The following is a 15,828-nucleotide window of genomic DNA, read 5'->3' on the forward strand; positions in this document are numbered from 1 at the left end:
CAAACGAACTGAAGCTTTGTGTGACCCAGTCAGTGAAACTGGCTTAACCACAAGCTGCCTGACGCAGCTGTGTGAGTGCTCTGCAAGCTGTTCCCACTCCACGTCAGCCACGCTCCTGTGTGTTCCCACTGAGCTTTCAGAGCTGGCAGATGCCACACAATCCCCACTCACACTGGCCAGTGTAGGACACAGGGCGATGTTGGCTGCTGCGGGGGTGAGGGGAAAACCTGTAAGCTGTTGTATAATGAGTGAAAACCTAACAAGCTGCTTGGCAGACTTGTGCTCCTTCTGTAAGCATGGCATGCTTGAGGAAAATGCGTGTTTGGTTTACAGTGCTGGGAAGCTGTGGTTGTTTGTAAGTCTCTTCAAACCTCTCAGGTCTTTGGCGTTGAAAACCTCATGACAGCTGGGATTGTGTAATGAAAACTATTCCTAAGTGCACAGAATTTCTGTAGCCGCTCTGCAGGCCCAGAGAAGTGCTTGGAGTAAAGAGGCCCAGATAAGCCTAAGCTATGTGTAACCCTCCTGCCCCACCCTGCTTCAGGCTGCAGAGGGCTTGGTGACTTTGCTTCTGTGAAAGTGTGAACTGTGACAAGCAGGGGGGGTTTGATGTGACATCTTTTAACGAAGGACAGGCAAAACTCAGCTTTGCTAATAGCAGTTACCCAGTCATGTGCTTCTGAAAGACCAGCAGAATAATACTGTTCACTGGGGCTTATCTGCAAAGGGACCCTTCACCCTACACTGCAGTGGGCCTCAATGCAAAAGGCGTCAGGAAGGTTGTGTCTGTGGCAAATATCTCTGTGTGATAGCTGTGTAAAAGCCTTGTATTGATAAGTGGCATTGAATTGGAAAGCAGAAGGGCTTCAGCGTTTGCAGTCATTCTAAAAAATGGTCTTGGACAGGGTCAATGTTGCCTGGTGGCACTGACTGCTACTGCCTGAAAGCTGGGGGGCATAGACAGCAGCCGGCAGACTCACGTCTGTCTGCCTTAATGCTGTAACCTTCTGCTGAAAGCTAAGCTGTGGTTGCCCTGAGTCAATGTTAAACTGAAGGTTGTCCCAGGCTGGCTAGGCTGGGTATGTTGAGATCAGAGACAGTAGTAATGCCTGAAGTTCCTTTGCAGCCTGCAACCCCAGCGCGTGTCGTGCCTCTGGTCGAGGTCTGCAGCCCAAGGGCGTCCGTATCAGGGAGACGGCCGACTTCAAGGTTGATACCAGAGCAGCAGGGAGCGGAGATCTTGGAGTGACTATAAAGGGACCAAGTGAGTGCTGGGGTGTATCTGTGCTGTGCATGTGTTTTGGAGAAGGGGGAGGAGCAGAGCCTGGGAAAAGGAAGAGCAGGAAGGAGATGGTGTCCTGATGGAACTGATGGGATCTGTTTAAAAAGCCAGACTTCAGAATGGTTTATCGGTGTCTGTTGGGGAGGTTTTGATCTGCAAAGCTGGGTAAGATTATATCTGGTTTTAGTTCTTTCCATTTTAATGTGTCAGTTGGCAAAACTGAGAAAATCCATACATCTGCCTGCTGTGGCCTCCAAACTTTATGGGTACACATTGCATCTTCATGCAATCTGTGGAAGCAAGTCACACGCCATGGTCTCTGGCCTGATGGAAATCCTGCTCTCATAAAGCTGGGAATGGCTCAGAGCAGTATTCCTGGTGGCACTAGCTGCTTAGGCACACAAGCAGAGGAGGAAAAGAACCCAGATGGCTGACAGAGACCATCTATGAGGATCAATCCCCAGGTCCCTTGGTCCTGAGCCCTGGATGTGGCCCTCTGCCTGGGAGGATGGGAGCACAGGGGCTGCTGGCTCATGTGGCCGCCAGCAGCAGTCCCTGTGTGGTACTCTGAGCCCGCCACCTCCCCCCGCTGGGGCGGCATTCAAAGGTGCATTGTATTGCCCTCACCTCCTCCACACACAGAGCTCTGACTGTGTGGCTTCGTGAGGCTGGGGGGGAAAAAAGCAACAGACATATCAATGTAAATTTTAGCGTATTAAGCTTTTCTTCCTAAATTCTTCATCTTGAAGAAAATGAAAAGTAGGCATTCCCTGCATACTTGTGGTTACAAAGTCTGACAAATGTTAAGCTTTTTTGTTTTAACATATGACATGCATCATACTGCAGACTAAGAAAATAAAACACAAGGGAACTTATTAAGTCTGGTAACTTAAAATACTTTCTGCTGTATTTCTTCTGGAAGTGTTTGCTGTCTTTGTCCTAGAGGGCACGTAGAACTAACTTCCCTTATAACCTGACCTTTTTTTTTCTGGTGGAAGAAATTTATTCTTGCAAGCTAAAATAAATACTAGAAAACATGAACTTGTCTGAGTAATTGAAAGCAGGATGGAAACTGTTAAGTTCAATGCTGAATTGATCTTTCAACAGAGGGCTTGGAGGAGTTGGTGAAACAAAAAGGCTTTATGGATGGTATATATGCATTTGAATATTATCCAGCCACACCAGGGAAGTACGTTGTCACAATTACATGGGGTGGGCAAAACATCCCAAAAAGGTGAGTCAAAAGTAGCTTTTTGGGCATTTTTATGTCCTTCAGTGTGTTGTATAGTTGGTGGGCATTTAAAGCAGCGCTGATCTTTGAAAAGAAGCACTGGGGAGACATGTTAGTGGCAAATTGTTGTTGTAACTTTATTTTTAACAGCCTGGTTTTGGGCTGCAGCAGCTTGACAAAGCTCTGAAGGGTGATTTGTGTCAGTCTTTCTAACGCAAAATCATGACTAAAAAAACCTAATAAAACATCGTGGGTGATGCAGCTTGGACTTTGCTGTAAGATTTTGAAGGACTCTTGTTTCAGTGTCCACAGCTATAGCAAGCAGAGCAAGTATTTGACACTCAGGATTTGTGGTGGAAGGTGGTGATGGGTTGGCGGACATCTCTGCTAGAAAAACACTGCTGGGCACTGTGCCACCACATGATAGCATCTATTAATTTGGCAAATTCAATGTAGACCCTCATTAAAATGCCTGGGGAAAAACATAGATGCTGTATTTGTCCCCGTTTCTAATTCCATGCTTTGTTTTTCTCTGATAGCCCCTTTGAGGTTCAGGTGGGTCATGAAGCAGGTCCTCAGAAAGTGCGAGCTTGGGGGCCAGGACTGCATGAGGGAGTTGTGGGCAAGTCGGCTGACTTTGTGGTCGAGTCCATTGGCACAGAAGTTGGCTCTCTGGGTATGTTACTTGACTGAGTTTCCCTGAAATATTTGGATCTTGCAATGCCAGCAGTGAACCCACGAGAAACAATAGGTTTCCCAACAGTAGAAACCATGTCTGTAAGACATTGTGGTCTAAACACTAACATCTATAGAGTATCAAAGGCACGTCCTAGAGACAGGAGTGTGTGTGAGGGAGAGTGTTAATCTGTGGTTTTGTGGGATGACATCCAGAAGGGAATGATGGATGGATGATCTCCTGTATTGCTGAAGAAGGGTGACTGAGAGATCAGGCATGTTTAAGGCTAACAAAAAGCTATTTGTGGAAGTGGTGTTAAGTTAGCGGCCACCACAAACCCAACATGAGGAACCTACTTGTTCCTTTTTCAGGCTTTGCAATAGAAGGCCCTTCTCAGGCTAAAATTGAGTGTGATGACAAGAATGATGGCTCGTGTGATGTGAAGTATTGGCCCAAAGAGCCTGGTGAATATGCTGTGCACATCATGTGTGATGATGAGGACATAAAAGACAGCCCTTACATGGCCTTCATTCGCCCAGCTTCAGGAGACTTCAACGCGGATAAGGTGAGGCACAGGAGTTCACCCATAGCACAGCATGTCTTGGATGTAACTACAGTAGAGATGTTTCTAAAGGATTCTGGTAGCAGACCCTTAAACTGCCTCTGCTTAAAGCTCTGAATTTGCCAAGATACTACCCAGCCAGATACTCCTCAGCTTTTTTGAATAATACTGTTGTGGTTTTGATTTAATGTAATGAAAACTTGCTGAAGTAGTATCACATGCTTCATGGGGTTTGTGGAGGGGGCAGGTCTTCATACATAAATCACTTAGTGTTGTTTCTCTTTCTGAATTGCAAACTGATATTCTTGAGGTGCTCTTTTAGGTGAAGGCTTATGGCCCGGGCTTGGAGAGGACTGGCTGTATAGTGAACAATCCTGCTGAGTTCACAGTTGAAACCAAGGATGCTGGGAAAGCACCTCTGAAGATGTATGCACAGGTAAAAACCCAAAGGCAGCTGTGTGAAACTGCAGCAAAAGGACTTTAATACTGTTTAGAAAAATGCGTTAAGTATTCCTACTCACTTACACACCACTTAATTCTGGGCATGTGTAATTCAAGTCAAAGCTCTGTGCTTTGATCTGTGTAATGTAGTCAGGCAACAACTGAAGACCAAGTGACTGCTCTGAAGTAAATGGCTTTGCTTTCTTACTTGGAAGCAAAGCCAAGTGTAATTTCCTTGAGTTGTCATTTGGAAGCACTTAAGTGTCTCTGAGCCTGTGAATTTTCTATGTGTTGTAGGATGGTGTATGAATGAGCAAGTGTTAGATGAGGAAGACTTGCAGGAGTGTAAATTGCATGTTTCTTCAGTATTTCTGAATTGCAGTTCTGGAAAAAAAAACCAAAAAACTGACACATTCTGGAACAGTCTTGAGCTGTTCAAACCATGCAAACATTTTTGAAGCACCTGAACCTTCTGCTTGTATTACTGCTTTTTAGGATGGAGAAGGAAACCCTATTGATATCCAGATAAAGAGCAAGCCTGATGGTGTGTTTGCCTGCTCCTACGTGCCGGTTAAACCAATCAAACATACAATTTCTGTTGTCTGGGGAGGAGCCAATGTGCCCAACAGCCCATTTAGGGTAAGTACCGAGATGAATAGATATTAGTTATGGTCAAACAGGACATGGGTGCTCACAACTACTTGTTAGTACAACTAGGATGATAAACCCCTTCTGTGGACTTCAAGGAGGTGTGTCCTTCTGCTTCATTTTTTTAGAAACCTATCCACTTGTATACATCTTTCTGTTTTTACAAGCTCATGTGGTGGTCTCCTATCAGCCCAGCTGCAGCCTGAGTGATTTGGGGCCATTCATTTGTGTCTGTTATCCTGTAGCTCCTCTCCAAGCAATGCTCTGACTTGGCTGTGATCTCAAGTGTAACAGATGTGTGATTCTGACCCTTGTGAATTTGTGTAGGTCCTTATAGGTCAAGGGAGTCATCCTCAGAAAGTCAAAGTGTTTGGACCTGGTGTGGAGAGGACTGGCCTGAAGGCAAGTGAGCCAACCCACTTCACTGTGGACTGCACAGATGCAGGAGAAGGTAAAAGCAGGCTGGGCTATTCTGCGGTATTAGAATCACAGGTCATGCAAGGAGGGGATAATGTACTGTTCCATGCTGGTTTTCCTTATTTAGTGGAAAAACCTTGGGAAGCAGAACATTGCAGTGAAGTGATCTGATCTGTTACATTAGTTAACATGGTGACTCAGACAGATAGAAGTGGGAATGGTCTGGCTGTTTGGCTGGCAGTGTCTGTGCTGTCCAGTAGCAAAACCTCCACTTGCTTTTCCTAGGTGATGTCAGTGTTGGAATTAAGTGTGATGCTCGTGTGGTCAGCAGTGAGGAAGAGGACATCGATTTCGACATCATCCACAATGCTAATGATACATTCACAGTGAAATACTCACCACCTGCTGCTGGGCGCTACACCATTAAAGTGCTTTTTGCAGGAGAGGTTTGTAATCTTCATTTTGCAGCCTGAGTTTTCGAGAATCTGTTTCTCTGCTCTTTGATCATCATGCATTTGCCAGTTCACAGCTGGCTCTTTCTACATCAGCTCACATGTACTTGGTTTGGTTGTTGTTTCTATAGCAATGTAAAAAATGGAAATTTCTTTTGTAATAATGGCATGTATGCAAGTGAGAGGAATTGGTTGGGGACAATGTGCTGGTCTGGCATAATGAATGTCGTCTCCATGGTGGGGTAAGGCTGCCTTCTGAAGTGTCTAAAAAACCTAAGTGTCTTCTCAAGGAAAATAGGGGAAAAAATTTTCCTTAAAAATAAAAAACCGATAGAGAAAGAGAAACTTCCAGCTGTTAACTTTGCCCTGTATTTTGAGTTATACTAATCAGTTAGGCAATGTTTAAGTAAGGTGAAGTTTTACTCAAGATGCTGGAATTAGAGCAGAATAATCTTGAAACTATTATCTGTTTAATTTTGGCTAGTGAAGAGTGACCTGCTTACTTTTGGAGTTGTGTTTCTGTTGCAGGAAATTCCTGCCAGCCCATTCAGAGTTAAGGTGGACCCCTCACACGATGCCAGCAAAGTGAAAGCTGAAGGACCTGGGCTGAACAAAACTGGTGAGAGCTGGGTTCATGTAGTGTGACTAATGCTGGATCCTGAGGAGCTGTTGCAGGATGGTCGCAGCCTGGCTGAGCATTGCTGGGATATAGTAGCAGGGTGGGGTGTCAGGCAGTTGCAAACAATGCCTTTCCCTTGATATTTTGCTTGGCTGGGCTTTATTGGTACTGAATGCTTCTTGTGGAGAGTTTCTCTGTGTGAGCTGTGTGTAAATAAGAATCAACATTTTTCTTCAGGTGTGGAAAGTGGCAAACCAACACACTTCACTGTGTTCACCAAGGGAGCTGGAAAAGCACCACTGGATGTGCAGTTCAGCAGCTCAGTGCCAGGAGAGGCAGTGATGGATCTGGATATCATTGACAACTATGACTATTCCCACACTATTAGGTACACGCCCATACAGCAGGTATGTCCAACTCCTGTAGTGGTACAGGAGTGAGCAACTTGTGTTGCTGTAGTGCAGTGACCTCCCTACCTAGTGCAAAGTGGAAAAAGCAGAAAAAACTTGCCAGGGTCTCTTGTTCCCCAGAATCCCTAATGCCTGCAGTACAGTGGGAGTTGGAAAGCAGTAATGCAGTTTTTCTGGTGTAGTTATTGATAGCTTGCCACTGTTTTCTTTTCTATGGCAAGGAGAGATACTGATGCAGTAGCACACAGCTCACATCATCATTCTATACCTTATCAGTTGAAGAAGGAAGGTGGCAAACCTTCCCAGACTCCCCAGTGGAGCTGACTGCTGCCCCAGCTGCTGCAGTCCTGCAGAGCTGAGGTTGTGGTGTGCTGCCTGTCAGCTGCTGGTGTCAAAGGAGCTGGAGTGCAAACCAGAGCAGGGACAAAAGAAGAGTTTGGGTGAAGCTGCACTACTTCCCAGTAGGCAAGTGATGAAGTTGGTGCCTTTCTAGCAGCACCATTAAAGAGCTGAAAGTGGAAGCTCCTAATAACTAGAAGTATTTTTCCTTACACTGTACTTGTATGTTTGTAAAGGGCCACTAAACACCAGAATGCAAAATCTCGTATTTCTGAGGATATAGGTGCTCTGGTGCTGAGATGAAAGTGTTTTGCTACTCTTGTTCTCCTGAACGACCAAATGAACTACTAGGTCATCTGCCCCAGTTTCCTTGAGTTGGAGCTATGTAAAAGTGAACTGATAAGGAAAACTGCAGTATTATTTAACTGATAATGCTGGTTCAGAGTTCTTGGAAGAACCGTGGAGCTAACGTTTGTTTTTGATAAAGCAGTTGCATGATCTCAGGTTGTGGCTGGCATGCCTGTTTGGAGAGGCTTTGGCTTGTTTAGTCAGGCTTGGTATGCAGAAGGGAGCACTCCTCTGTACTCTATGTCTCCATGTGTTCATGAGCAGTACCAGATTTCTGTGCTTCACCTGAAAATCACTGGTGAAACAAGCCAGGATGCCCAAACCAGGTTTTCCACTTGGGTCTTCCAACTGGAGAAGTACCATGGGTCATGGAAGTGCTGTGGGCTTACAAGAGATGCTCATGGATAACAGTGGCAGGAGAGCAGTGGTTAAGAGATGAAAATAGACTGCTCAGTAATTAGAGTAGCCTTGTTGTCCCTCCATGCTGTGAGCACATAGGTCTTTCCTGGACCCTGTCCTTCTTGGGTTCCTAAGCAGTAGCTTATGAATGAGACTGTGGACTCCTCAGAGCAGGGGAAGGATGGAATAGGTAGTTAAATTCCTGAGGGACAGTGTCAGTTGCAGAGCAGCCTTATTTTAATGCTGTTTATTTGGTCTTATCTATCTCGTGGTGTTGCTACAGCTACCCGTGTATATGTTTTCTAAAAACAACCAAAAATAATCATGGAAGCTATTCACTAGCTTGCATGAAACATCCATGATTATTTCACTTGGGAGCAGAACCAGCCAAGAGTGAAAAGTAAGCAAACAGTGAATATAGCTAAAATATGGACTGCGGTAGGATAGAATAAAAGGAACACACATCATGGGCTGGAGCTTGCTGTGGCTGTGCAGCATTCCAGCCAAAATACACAAGAGCATTAATCTTTCTGACTTGTAGAGCTTAAACCCCTGGTATTTCAGATGCTGTAATAATATGGCCTCTTTGCAGTCTTAGCTTTGGCCTCTCCATTTGGTGGAAGGGGATACCTGGTCTGGAGCAGTGGGACATTCATTCAGCTGTCAGGTCTGAGCACCTGGGGGGGGTGGGAGCCAGCCTGAGCTGGAGGCTTTGCCAGGAAGCTTGAATATAGTCTAATTAAATGTTGGAAACAACTGTCTTTTTTGCTCTTCCTGTATTAAATAAAAATCATTTAGTAGTTAGGAGGGCTGCAGTGGTGTGAGCTTTAGTGTCCATAAACCAGAAAGTTTGGCTGTGGCCAGATAAAATAGATTAGTTGATGTGGTTATGTACTGCTTTGGTGTTGCTGTGTCTGTGTGAAGTGAGGAACTGAACTAACATGTAAATTCTCCACTAGGGTCCAATGAAGGTTCTGGTAACTTACGGTGGTGATCCTATCCCTAAAAGCCCTTTCACAGTGGGCGTTGCTGCTCCTCTAGACCTAAGCAAAGTTATAGTCAATGGACTTGAAAACAGTAAGTACCTGTGGGCTGGAAGCCTCTGAAGGGTCTTGGGAGTCTGGGTGATAGCCAACATGTCCTGCTGGAACAGGAGAAGGCAAAACAAATCTCCTTTTTAACTTGCTACAGCTGAGGATCAACCAGCTCCAAACTTATTTAGGTGGTCCTCTTGAAGGCAGAATTTCAATTTAGATTTCTTTATTTTTTTCTTTTTTGCTAAGATTACATAGAAATGTGGAGAAAACATGTGTTTGGGGTTTGGTTGTTTGTGGTGAACAGAGCACTCGCTGATGAAATCTGTTTCCCTGAGGGCTAGATGACCATTCAAATGTATCAAACTCTTACAATGCATGGTGTCATTCATACAGTCTTTTTGTTTTCCAAATGTGGAAGGACTTTTAAGGCTTAAGGTGAGATATTGTTGCTTTCCTGAAATGAGCCTCTCTCTGATACTGTCAGACCACACCTTAGAGGCTTGTTTTCCCCTATAGCTTTGTAATGTCAATTAATCAAAGCATTTGGTTTTGGTTGGGTTTTTTTTGTTGTTTGGCTTGGGAGGGTTTTTTGCCTACAGAGGTATGCAGACTGGGTAGGGCTCTGCCAGTACCTGCTCCCTCAGTGATGTGTGCATGGGAGACTCCTTGGAGCGCTGTCTGATGTTAAGTAAGTAATGTAATATGGGTTTTGTCTTTTTCAGGAGTGGAAGTAGGGAAGGATCAGGAATTTGTAATTGATACCAAAGGAGCTGGTGGGCAAGGTAAACTGGAGGTTAATATTTCCAGTCCTACGAGGAAAGCTGTGCCATGTCTGGTGGAGCCAGTTCTGGGCAAGGAGTGCAGCACTGCAAAATACATCCCACGGGAAGAAGGACTGTATGTGGTGGATGTAAGTTATGATGGCAACCCAATCCCAGGGAGCCCCTACACTGTGGAGGCCACATTACCCCCAGACCCTTCCAAGGTGAGTGAATAGAATAGGCCTGTAACAGCAACTGATACCTGAATTGTGGGCTACTGCATGAGACTTGGCTTGATCTTGGCCAAAACATACCCAGGAACATCCTTACTCAGAGTGCTCAGTAATTCTTTCTGCAGCCTCTGTGACTTGTAGAATTCATTCCTGTAACACTGTATTTGATAAAAATGTTGAACTAATCAAAAATATGGCAAATGTCCTGCATAATGTAGCAAATTTAGCTATCAGTCCTAATTTAATAGAAGTCTGTCTGATAAGCATCTCTCATGTATTAAGACCAGGAAATATATTTCAAGAAAAACATGTGTACAGCTATCAAATACTTTAACATTTCCACTTTTTATTTCCCATGGCTGTATAAAAACAGCTATGATAAGATTATAAATATCCTTGCCTCCTCTTTGGAGAAGTACCAGCTTTACAGTAAAATGTAGGGCTGAGTGGCAAAGGAGACAGTGCCTTTGTGTATTTTTAAGAGCCTGTAAAGCGAGTCCCACATACAAACAAGTCTAACTAGGAAAGTCTTCTGGTGGTAACATGGAAAAGGCCATTTAGCTCAACTGCATATTCTCTTCTAGGTAAAAGCTCATGGTCCAGGTCTTCGAGGGGGCCTTGTTGGGAAACCAGCCCAATTTACAATAGATACCAAAGGGGCAGGAACTGGAGGTTTGGGTTTGACAGTGGAAGGCCCATGTGAAGCTAAAATTGAATGTTCGGACAACGGCGATGGAACCTGCTCTGTCTCCTACCTGCCCACAAAGCCTGGAGAGTATTTTGTAAACATCCTCTTTGAAGAAGTTCACATTCCTGGTTCGCCCTTTAAGGCAGATATAGAAATGCCGTTTGATGTCTCTAAAGTCATTGCCACAGGCCCAGGTCTGGAGCGTGGTAAAGTAGGCGAGGCAGGGCTGCTGAATGTCGACTGCACGGAAGCAGGGCCCGGGGACCTGAGGGTGGACATGGTGTCAGATACTGGCTCCAAAGCAGAGGTGCGGATCGATGATAACAAAGACGGGACCTATGTCGTTACCTACGTGCCGCTCTCAGCTGGCATGTACACAATCAAGATGAGATACGGAGGAGAGCAAGTGCCTAAATTCCCAGCCCGGGTCAAAGTGGAGCCAGCTGTGGACACAAGCAGAGTTAAAGTGTTTGGGCCAGGAGTCGAAGGAAAAGGTGAGACTAACTGTTGTTATCGGAATGTGTGGGACTTGCAGTCCTTTCCATGTATTCTAAATGTTGAAAGTTCTAAAAGCTGTGCGTGTTTCCATGGTGATCCTTGGACAGACAGGAGTCTCATGTTCCCAAACAAGTTGTTTATCATGCTGCTTCACCAAATGTTTTGTTGTTGGAATATATTGCACTTCTTGAAGTGACTCTTCAAAACATTTCCTGTAGATGTCTTCCGAGAAGCTACAACTGAATTCACTGTGGATGCTCGACCTCTAACGAAGGCTGGTGGCGAGCACATCAGGACACAGATCACGAGCCCCTCTGGCTCCCGCACAGACTGTCTCATCCAAGACAATGCAGATGGAACGTATTTAGTGGAGTACACGCCATTTGAAAAGGGTAACCTCGGGGCTTGTTTTCTTTTACTTGAAAGGGGAAAACCAAGAGCAAGCAGCTCTTCTACCACTTTCATTTGGCAAACCCCTGAGGTCTGCCAGTAACTTGTTGGCATCTTTGCAAGAGGTCTGCCAGCAGAGGAGCTAATTCTGCAGGAAGTAGCTCTATTTTAACTTGAAGAACTGGCTTTCATGGTAACTTGTCTTTAGAAGAACAGTTTGTAGATGGAATCTCAGTTACAAAACATTTGTGAAGTCTTCTGAAATGCATGAAGCAACTCTTATCTATATACTGACATTTAAGTTCTGTAGCATCTTGTAGAGCTATGTTAAGTCATGAGCATTTTTAGGAAATTCAGGAGATGTTTGCCTCTTTTTAACAGGTCCACACGCAGTCAGCGTGACATATGATGGTGTGCCTGTGCCAAATAGTCCCTTCAGAGTGAATGTCACAGAGGGCTGCCATCCATCGCGTGTGAAGGCACAAGGACCTGGACTTACAGAAGCTTTCACAAATCAGCCCAATGCCTTTTCAGTTGTCACCAGGTGATGGGGCCTGTTTGATCTTGAAGGAATATTGGTGGAGGGGGAGGACTGTAGTGGTGTGTGCAACGCAGGATGCTAAACTCAGTACAAATATTTATAAAAAGGCCAAGCTGTGTCCAGCTGATGACTGTGTGTGCTACCTCATCATCTACTCTGCAAACATTTGACATTAGGGGTTGATAGTTACTGAGAAGAAAATTCTAGGAAAATTTGAGTGAGGCAGTGCTGAACAGCTTTGCGTAGCAGCACATGCTGAAGGCTGAACATTGGAAGTCAGGATACCACATTTCCAAAAAGGATGAAAATGCAGCCAGAGCATGTGAAGGCTACAAAGCTGCTTTAGAAGCAGGTGATTCTAACAATATGTGTTTCTGTCTTGCAGAGGGGCAGGAATTGGTGGCCTTGGAATAACTGTTGAAGGACCTTCAGAATCTAAAATTAGCTGTAAAGATAACAAAGATGGGAGCTGCAGTGCCGAGTATATTCCTTACGTTCCGGGAGATTATGATGTTAACATCACGTATGGGGGAGAGCATATTCCTGGTAAGAGCTCTTGCTCAGGCCTTTCAGAAGAGGGATGAAGTCAAACTGTGGACTCAGAGTTCTCAGTTGGCTGCATCCTCCCTCGTGCTGTGGGATGTTATGTGATTTTGGCTTTCTGCTTTTCCTCAGAATTCAGGCAGAAAAGGCAGTGGCATTTGCTCAGATGGGTACAGATGAGTGGAAGAGGAAAAGGGATACTAACCCTTGACAGATAACTGGTGTTATATTCAAGTGGTGTGTAATGCTTTAGGTTATGGAAAATAGCCCTTTGGTATGTGGATGCATTAAAGATCCTGCTCTACAGTAAGAGGGGATGTTTCCTGTTGTTCCCATTCTCTTTGTTGACATACTGAATACAGTAAGATATAAGGAAATAGATTGCCTCCATGATGCTTCATTTGCACTTCTGGTTTCTTTCATGTTTGTTTTTTTTCCTGAGGTGTGAGAAGTAGATAGGTCACAGATGGTTGACACCAATTCTGTGAAACTGTAGAGGCACCATCATTACACTTCTGGTTTTTGCAGAAGCAGAGGGATAGTGTGGAGGCTGTGGGGTTGTAATTCCTGCCTGCATCAGAGGAATAGTAATAAAAAAACCTAAGGAAAGGTAGAGAAAGAAGACCTTTTTTTCTCTGTTACTGTTAACCTTGTAGTGTTTAACACTTACCATGTCAACTTCCAGGCAGTCCTTTCAAGGTTCCTGTGAAGGATGTTGTGGATCCCAGCAAGGTGAAGATAGCAGGACCAGGTCTGGGTACAGCTGTTCGAGCCAAAATCCCCCAGTCCTTCACTGTGGACACCAGCAAGGCAGGAATAGCACCTCTTGAAGTGGTGGTGACAGGACCCAGAGGTAAGAACCAAAGTATTCCATTTGGCTGTGCCCATATCTGTGTTTGGGTAGGTAACATGGTTCTGGCCCATCCTGCAAAGGTGGCGATGCCACTTGAATGAGCATTTCCCCCTGTTCCTGTTCATCTGTCATGTGCCCCTTGGCAGCTGACCCACATCATGCTGTGACAGAGAGCTGTGTCCCAGGTAGTGCTGCTTTGGACAGAGTCTTTGATGGCTTTAGCCTAATCTTCAGGGCTGGGAGAAGTGATGTGTAACCATCACCGGTGAACAATTGTGTGTTAAGTTTTAGATATCAAAAAGTAAATCCAAAATCTAACATGTGAACAGTGACTTGGGAAACCTGAGTCAGTGGATTGCAGGAGTCTCTGAATAATGGTGAAATTGCTCAGTGGCCCCCAAAGAACAGCAAGGCCCTTCAAGTGATGGCATTAATGGTGTTTGCATTAACCTAGAAAGCCGTGTCTCAGTGGCAGAGTATCTTGTCAGTGAGTACCTGCTGGCTGCAAGTCTCACCTTGCTGGGAGGTGAGAGCTGCCCCCCCACTGGAGTGTCAGTCTTGCTGTGCAGGTGCCCTGCAGGTAACACTTGTTTAATTCTAGCGGATGAGACGGATTCCCAGGGATGGCGCTCCCCATTGAAAGCAATTTCGGATTTCTTTAAAGGTGGTCCAAAGGGTGACACTGAGACAGGTTTGAACTCTCGCTAACTACTGGCAGTTTTGGTTCTTGGAAATCCGGTTGGCAGCAGCAAGAATCATCTGCAGGAGGGAGTGGGAAACCAACGGTGTTGCTTTTAGGCTGTGCATGGCAGCTATATACATTTCTTTTGTGCTTGCTTTACCACTAATCCTTTCTGTGTTTTAAAGCCAACTTGTAATTGTAGACTGCTTTGTGTGTTGATCTGAACTGATATGTCACATAATCTTTGTAGATTTAACTTAATGCAAATTGAAATAATTGATCCTGCTTTCTTAGGTCTTTGGCAGCTTGCAGGGTGTTCTTGCCTAGGCAGCAAGCCTGCCTTTCTAAACACCTGATTGTGAAAGACAGCTGGTGAATGCTGTACACCAACTGGCTTTAGAGCTCAATTCTGTGCAATGAATCCCAATAATACGAAGTAATCTTGTAAATGACAGTACAGACCATTATAAGCATTACTCATTTTCTGTCTTGAAAGATCTTCAATGCACCTTTAGCAATTGCTCTTGACCTGGACTGTACCAAAAGGCAGATCTTTCTGCAGTATTTTCATGCTAGCTTTTGTTTACAGCAAGAAGATGGGAGCCCAGACAGCAGTGGATAAAAAAATCTATCTCAAGTCAATGGCTTTGAATGTAAAATAAGGGAAGCTGATCATTGATCCATGCCTGTTGCTTTCATCAAAAAAAAAATTGAAATTTGTTATAAATGAGCAGTCCATACTTTAGCTTTGTGCAGCAAATGACTATTTTAATAGCATAGCTGAGAAAAAAATGTATTGCTTTTTTAGGAGTTGTGGGACCTGTTAATGTGGTAGACAATGGAGATGGCACCCACACGGTGGTGTACACCCCTATGCAGGAGGGACCCTACATGATCACTGTCAAATACGCTGATGAAGAGATTCCTCGAAGGTAAGGTGATAAGAGAAACTTTGCAGAACTGGAGATTTAACAATCCAGTGGTGTTCTCCCAGCACATAAGCACCATTTACAGGCTGGCTGTGGGCCTTTTTATTTAACCAGTGCAGCTTCTTGCATGACTTTGGGGTTCAGTGGTGTTTTGAGCCCACTGCACCTGCAGCAGACAGTGTAAGAGGCCTGATAGCATGTACTGCAGCAGCTATCAGCCATTGACTTGGGAGGAGGGAAAATAATGGGTTGCTCTTTTAGTCCCTTCAAGGTGAAGGTGCTTCCTACATACGATGCCAGTAAGGTGACAGCAAGTGGTCCAGGGCTCAGTTCCTATGGCATTCTAGCCAGCCTGCCTGTGGAGTTTGCTGTGGATGCTAAGGATGCTGGGCAGGGACTTCTGGCTGTACAGATCACGGTAAGTAACAAAACCAAGCAGGACAGGAAACATGTTTTCTAGGTGGGCATGAGTCTCTCCTTTTAGAATTGTCCACAGCTTCATCCTAACATACCCAATGTCCTGGAGACTGGGCTGCTGACTGGACACTAAGCTCTGGTACAGCAAAGTCTTGCACTCTGCATTTGTGAAGCTCTTGAGAGTGCTTTTGTGAAACTTCTGTCTTAAAATCATCAGATATACTCTATTTGGCTCTTGCCTAACCTTACACTCTGCAAATGCCCAAAATGAGATAAGTAATTTCTTGTAAGATTATGGAAATACTGGCATTTGAAATGGAGGCAGTCTTCTAACAGAGTTCAGCAAGGCCGTGAGATAACAACAACTCTGAGCATCACATTATGATAAATTCGATCACACATCTCCCTCAAGGTTGCCAGACATCATGAGCT

General features: G+C 44.8%; 1 protein-coding gene across 4 annotated transcripts in view; it reads left to right on the forward strand.

The window, feature by feature from the left end:
* FLNB (filamin B) overlaps positions 1-15,828 on the forward strand; it is a 71,021-nt gene that overhangs the window by 33,022 nt on the left and 22,171 nt on the right. For all 4 annotated transcript variants that reach the window (XM_036390794.1, XM_036390795.2, XM_054516003.1 and 1 more), the window contains exons 9-27: positions 1,127-1,264; positions 2,390-2,516; positions 3,053-3,189; positions 3,561-3,754; positions 4,074-4,187; positions 4,688-4,831; positions 5,168-5,291; positions 5,543-5,703; positions 6,238-6,328; positions 6,566-6,735; positions 8,784-8,901; positions 9,584-9,846; positions 10,440-11,037; positions 11,260-11,433; positions 11,813-11,975; positions 12,358-12,518; positions 13,201-13,368; positions 14,859-14,982; positions 15,241-15,397. In XM_036390794.1, coding sequence (XP_036246687.1) covers positions 1,127-1,264; positions 2,390-2,516; positions 3,053-3,189; positions 3,561-3,754; positions 4,074-4,187; positions 4,688-4,831; positions 5,168-5,291; positions 5,543-5,703; positions 6,238-6,328; positions 6,566-6,735; positions 8,784-8,901; positions 9,584-9,846; positions 10,440-11,037; positions 11,260-11,433; positions 11,813-11,975; positions 12,358-12,518; positions 13,201-13,368; positions 14,859-14,982; positions 15,241-15,397 — 3,326 coding nt within the window. The remainder of the gene's footprint in view (positions 1-1,126; positions 1,265-2,389; positions 2,517-3,052; positions 3,190-3,560; positions 3,755-4,073; positions 4,188-4,687; positions 4,832-5,167; positions 5,292-5,542; positions 5,704-6,237; positions 6,329-6,565; positions 6,736-8,783; positions 8,902-9,583; positions 9,847-10,439; positions 11,038-11,259; positions 11,434-11,812; positions 11,976-12,357; positions 12,519-13,200; positions 13,369-14,858; positions 14,983-15,240; positions 15,398-15,828) is intronic.

Source organism: Molothrus ater, chromosome 11 (genome assembly GCF_012460135.2).
Source record: "Molothrus ater isolate BHLD 08-10-18 breed brown headed cowbird chromosome 11, BPBGC_Mater_1.1, whole genome shotgun sequence".
NCBI lineage: Eukaryota > Metazoa > Chordata > Aves > Passeriformes > Icteridae > Molothrus > Molothrus ater.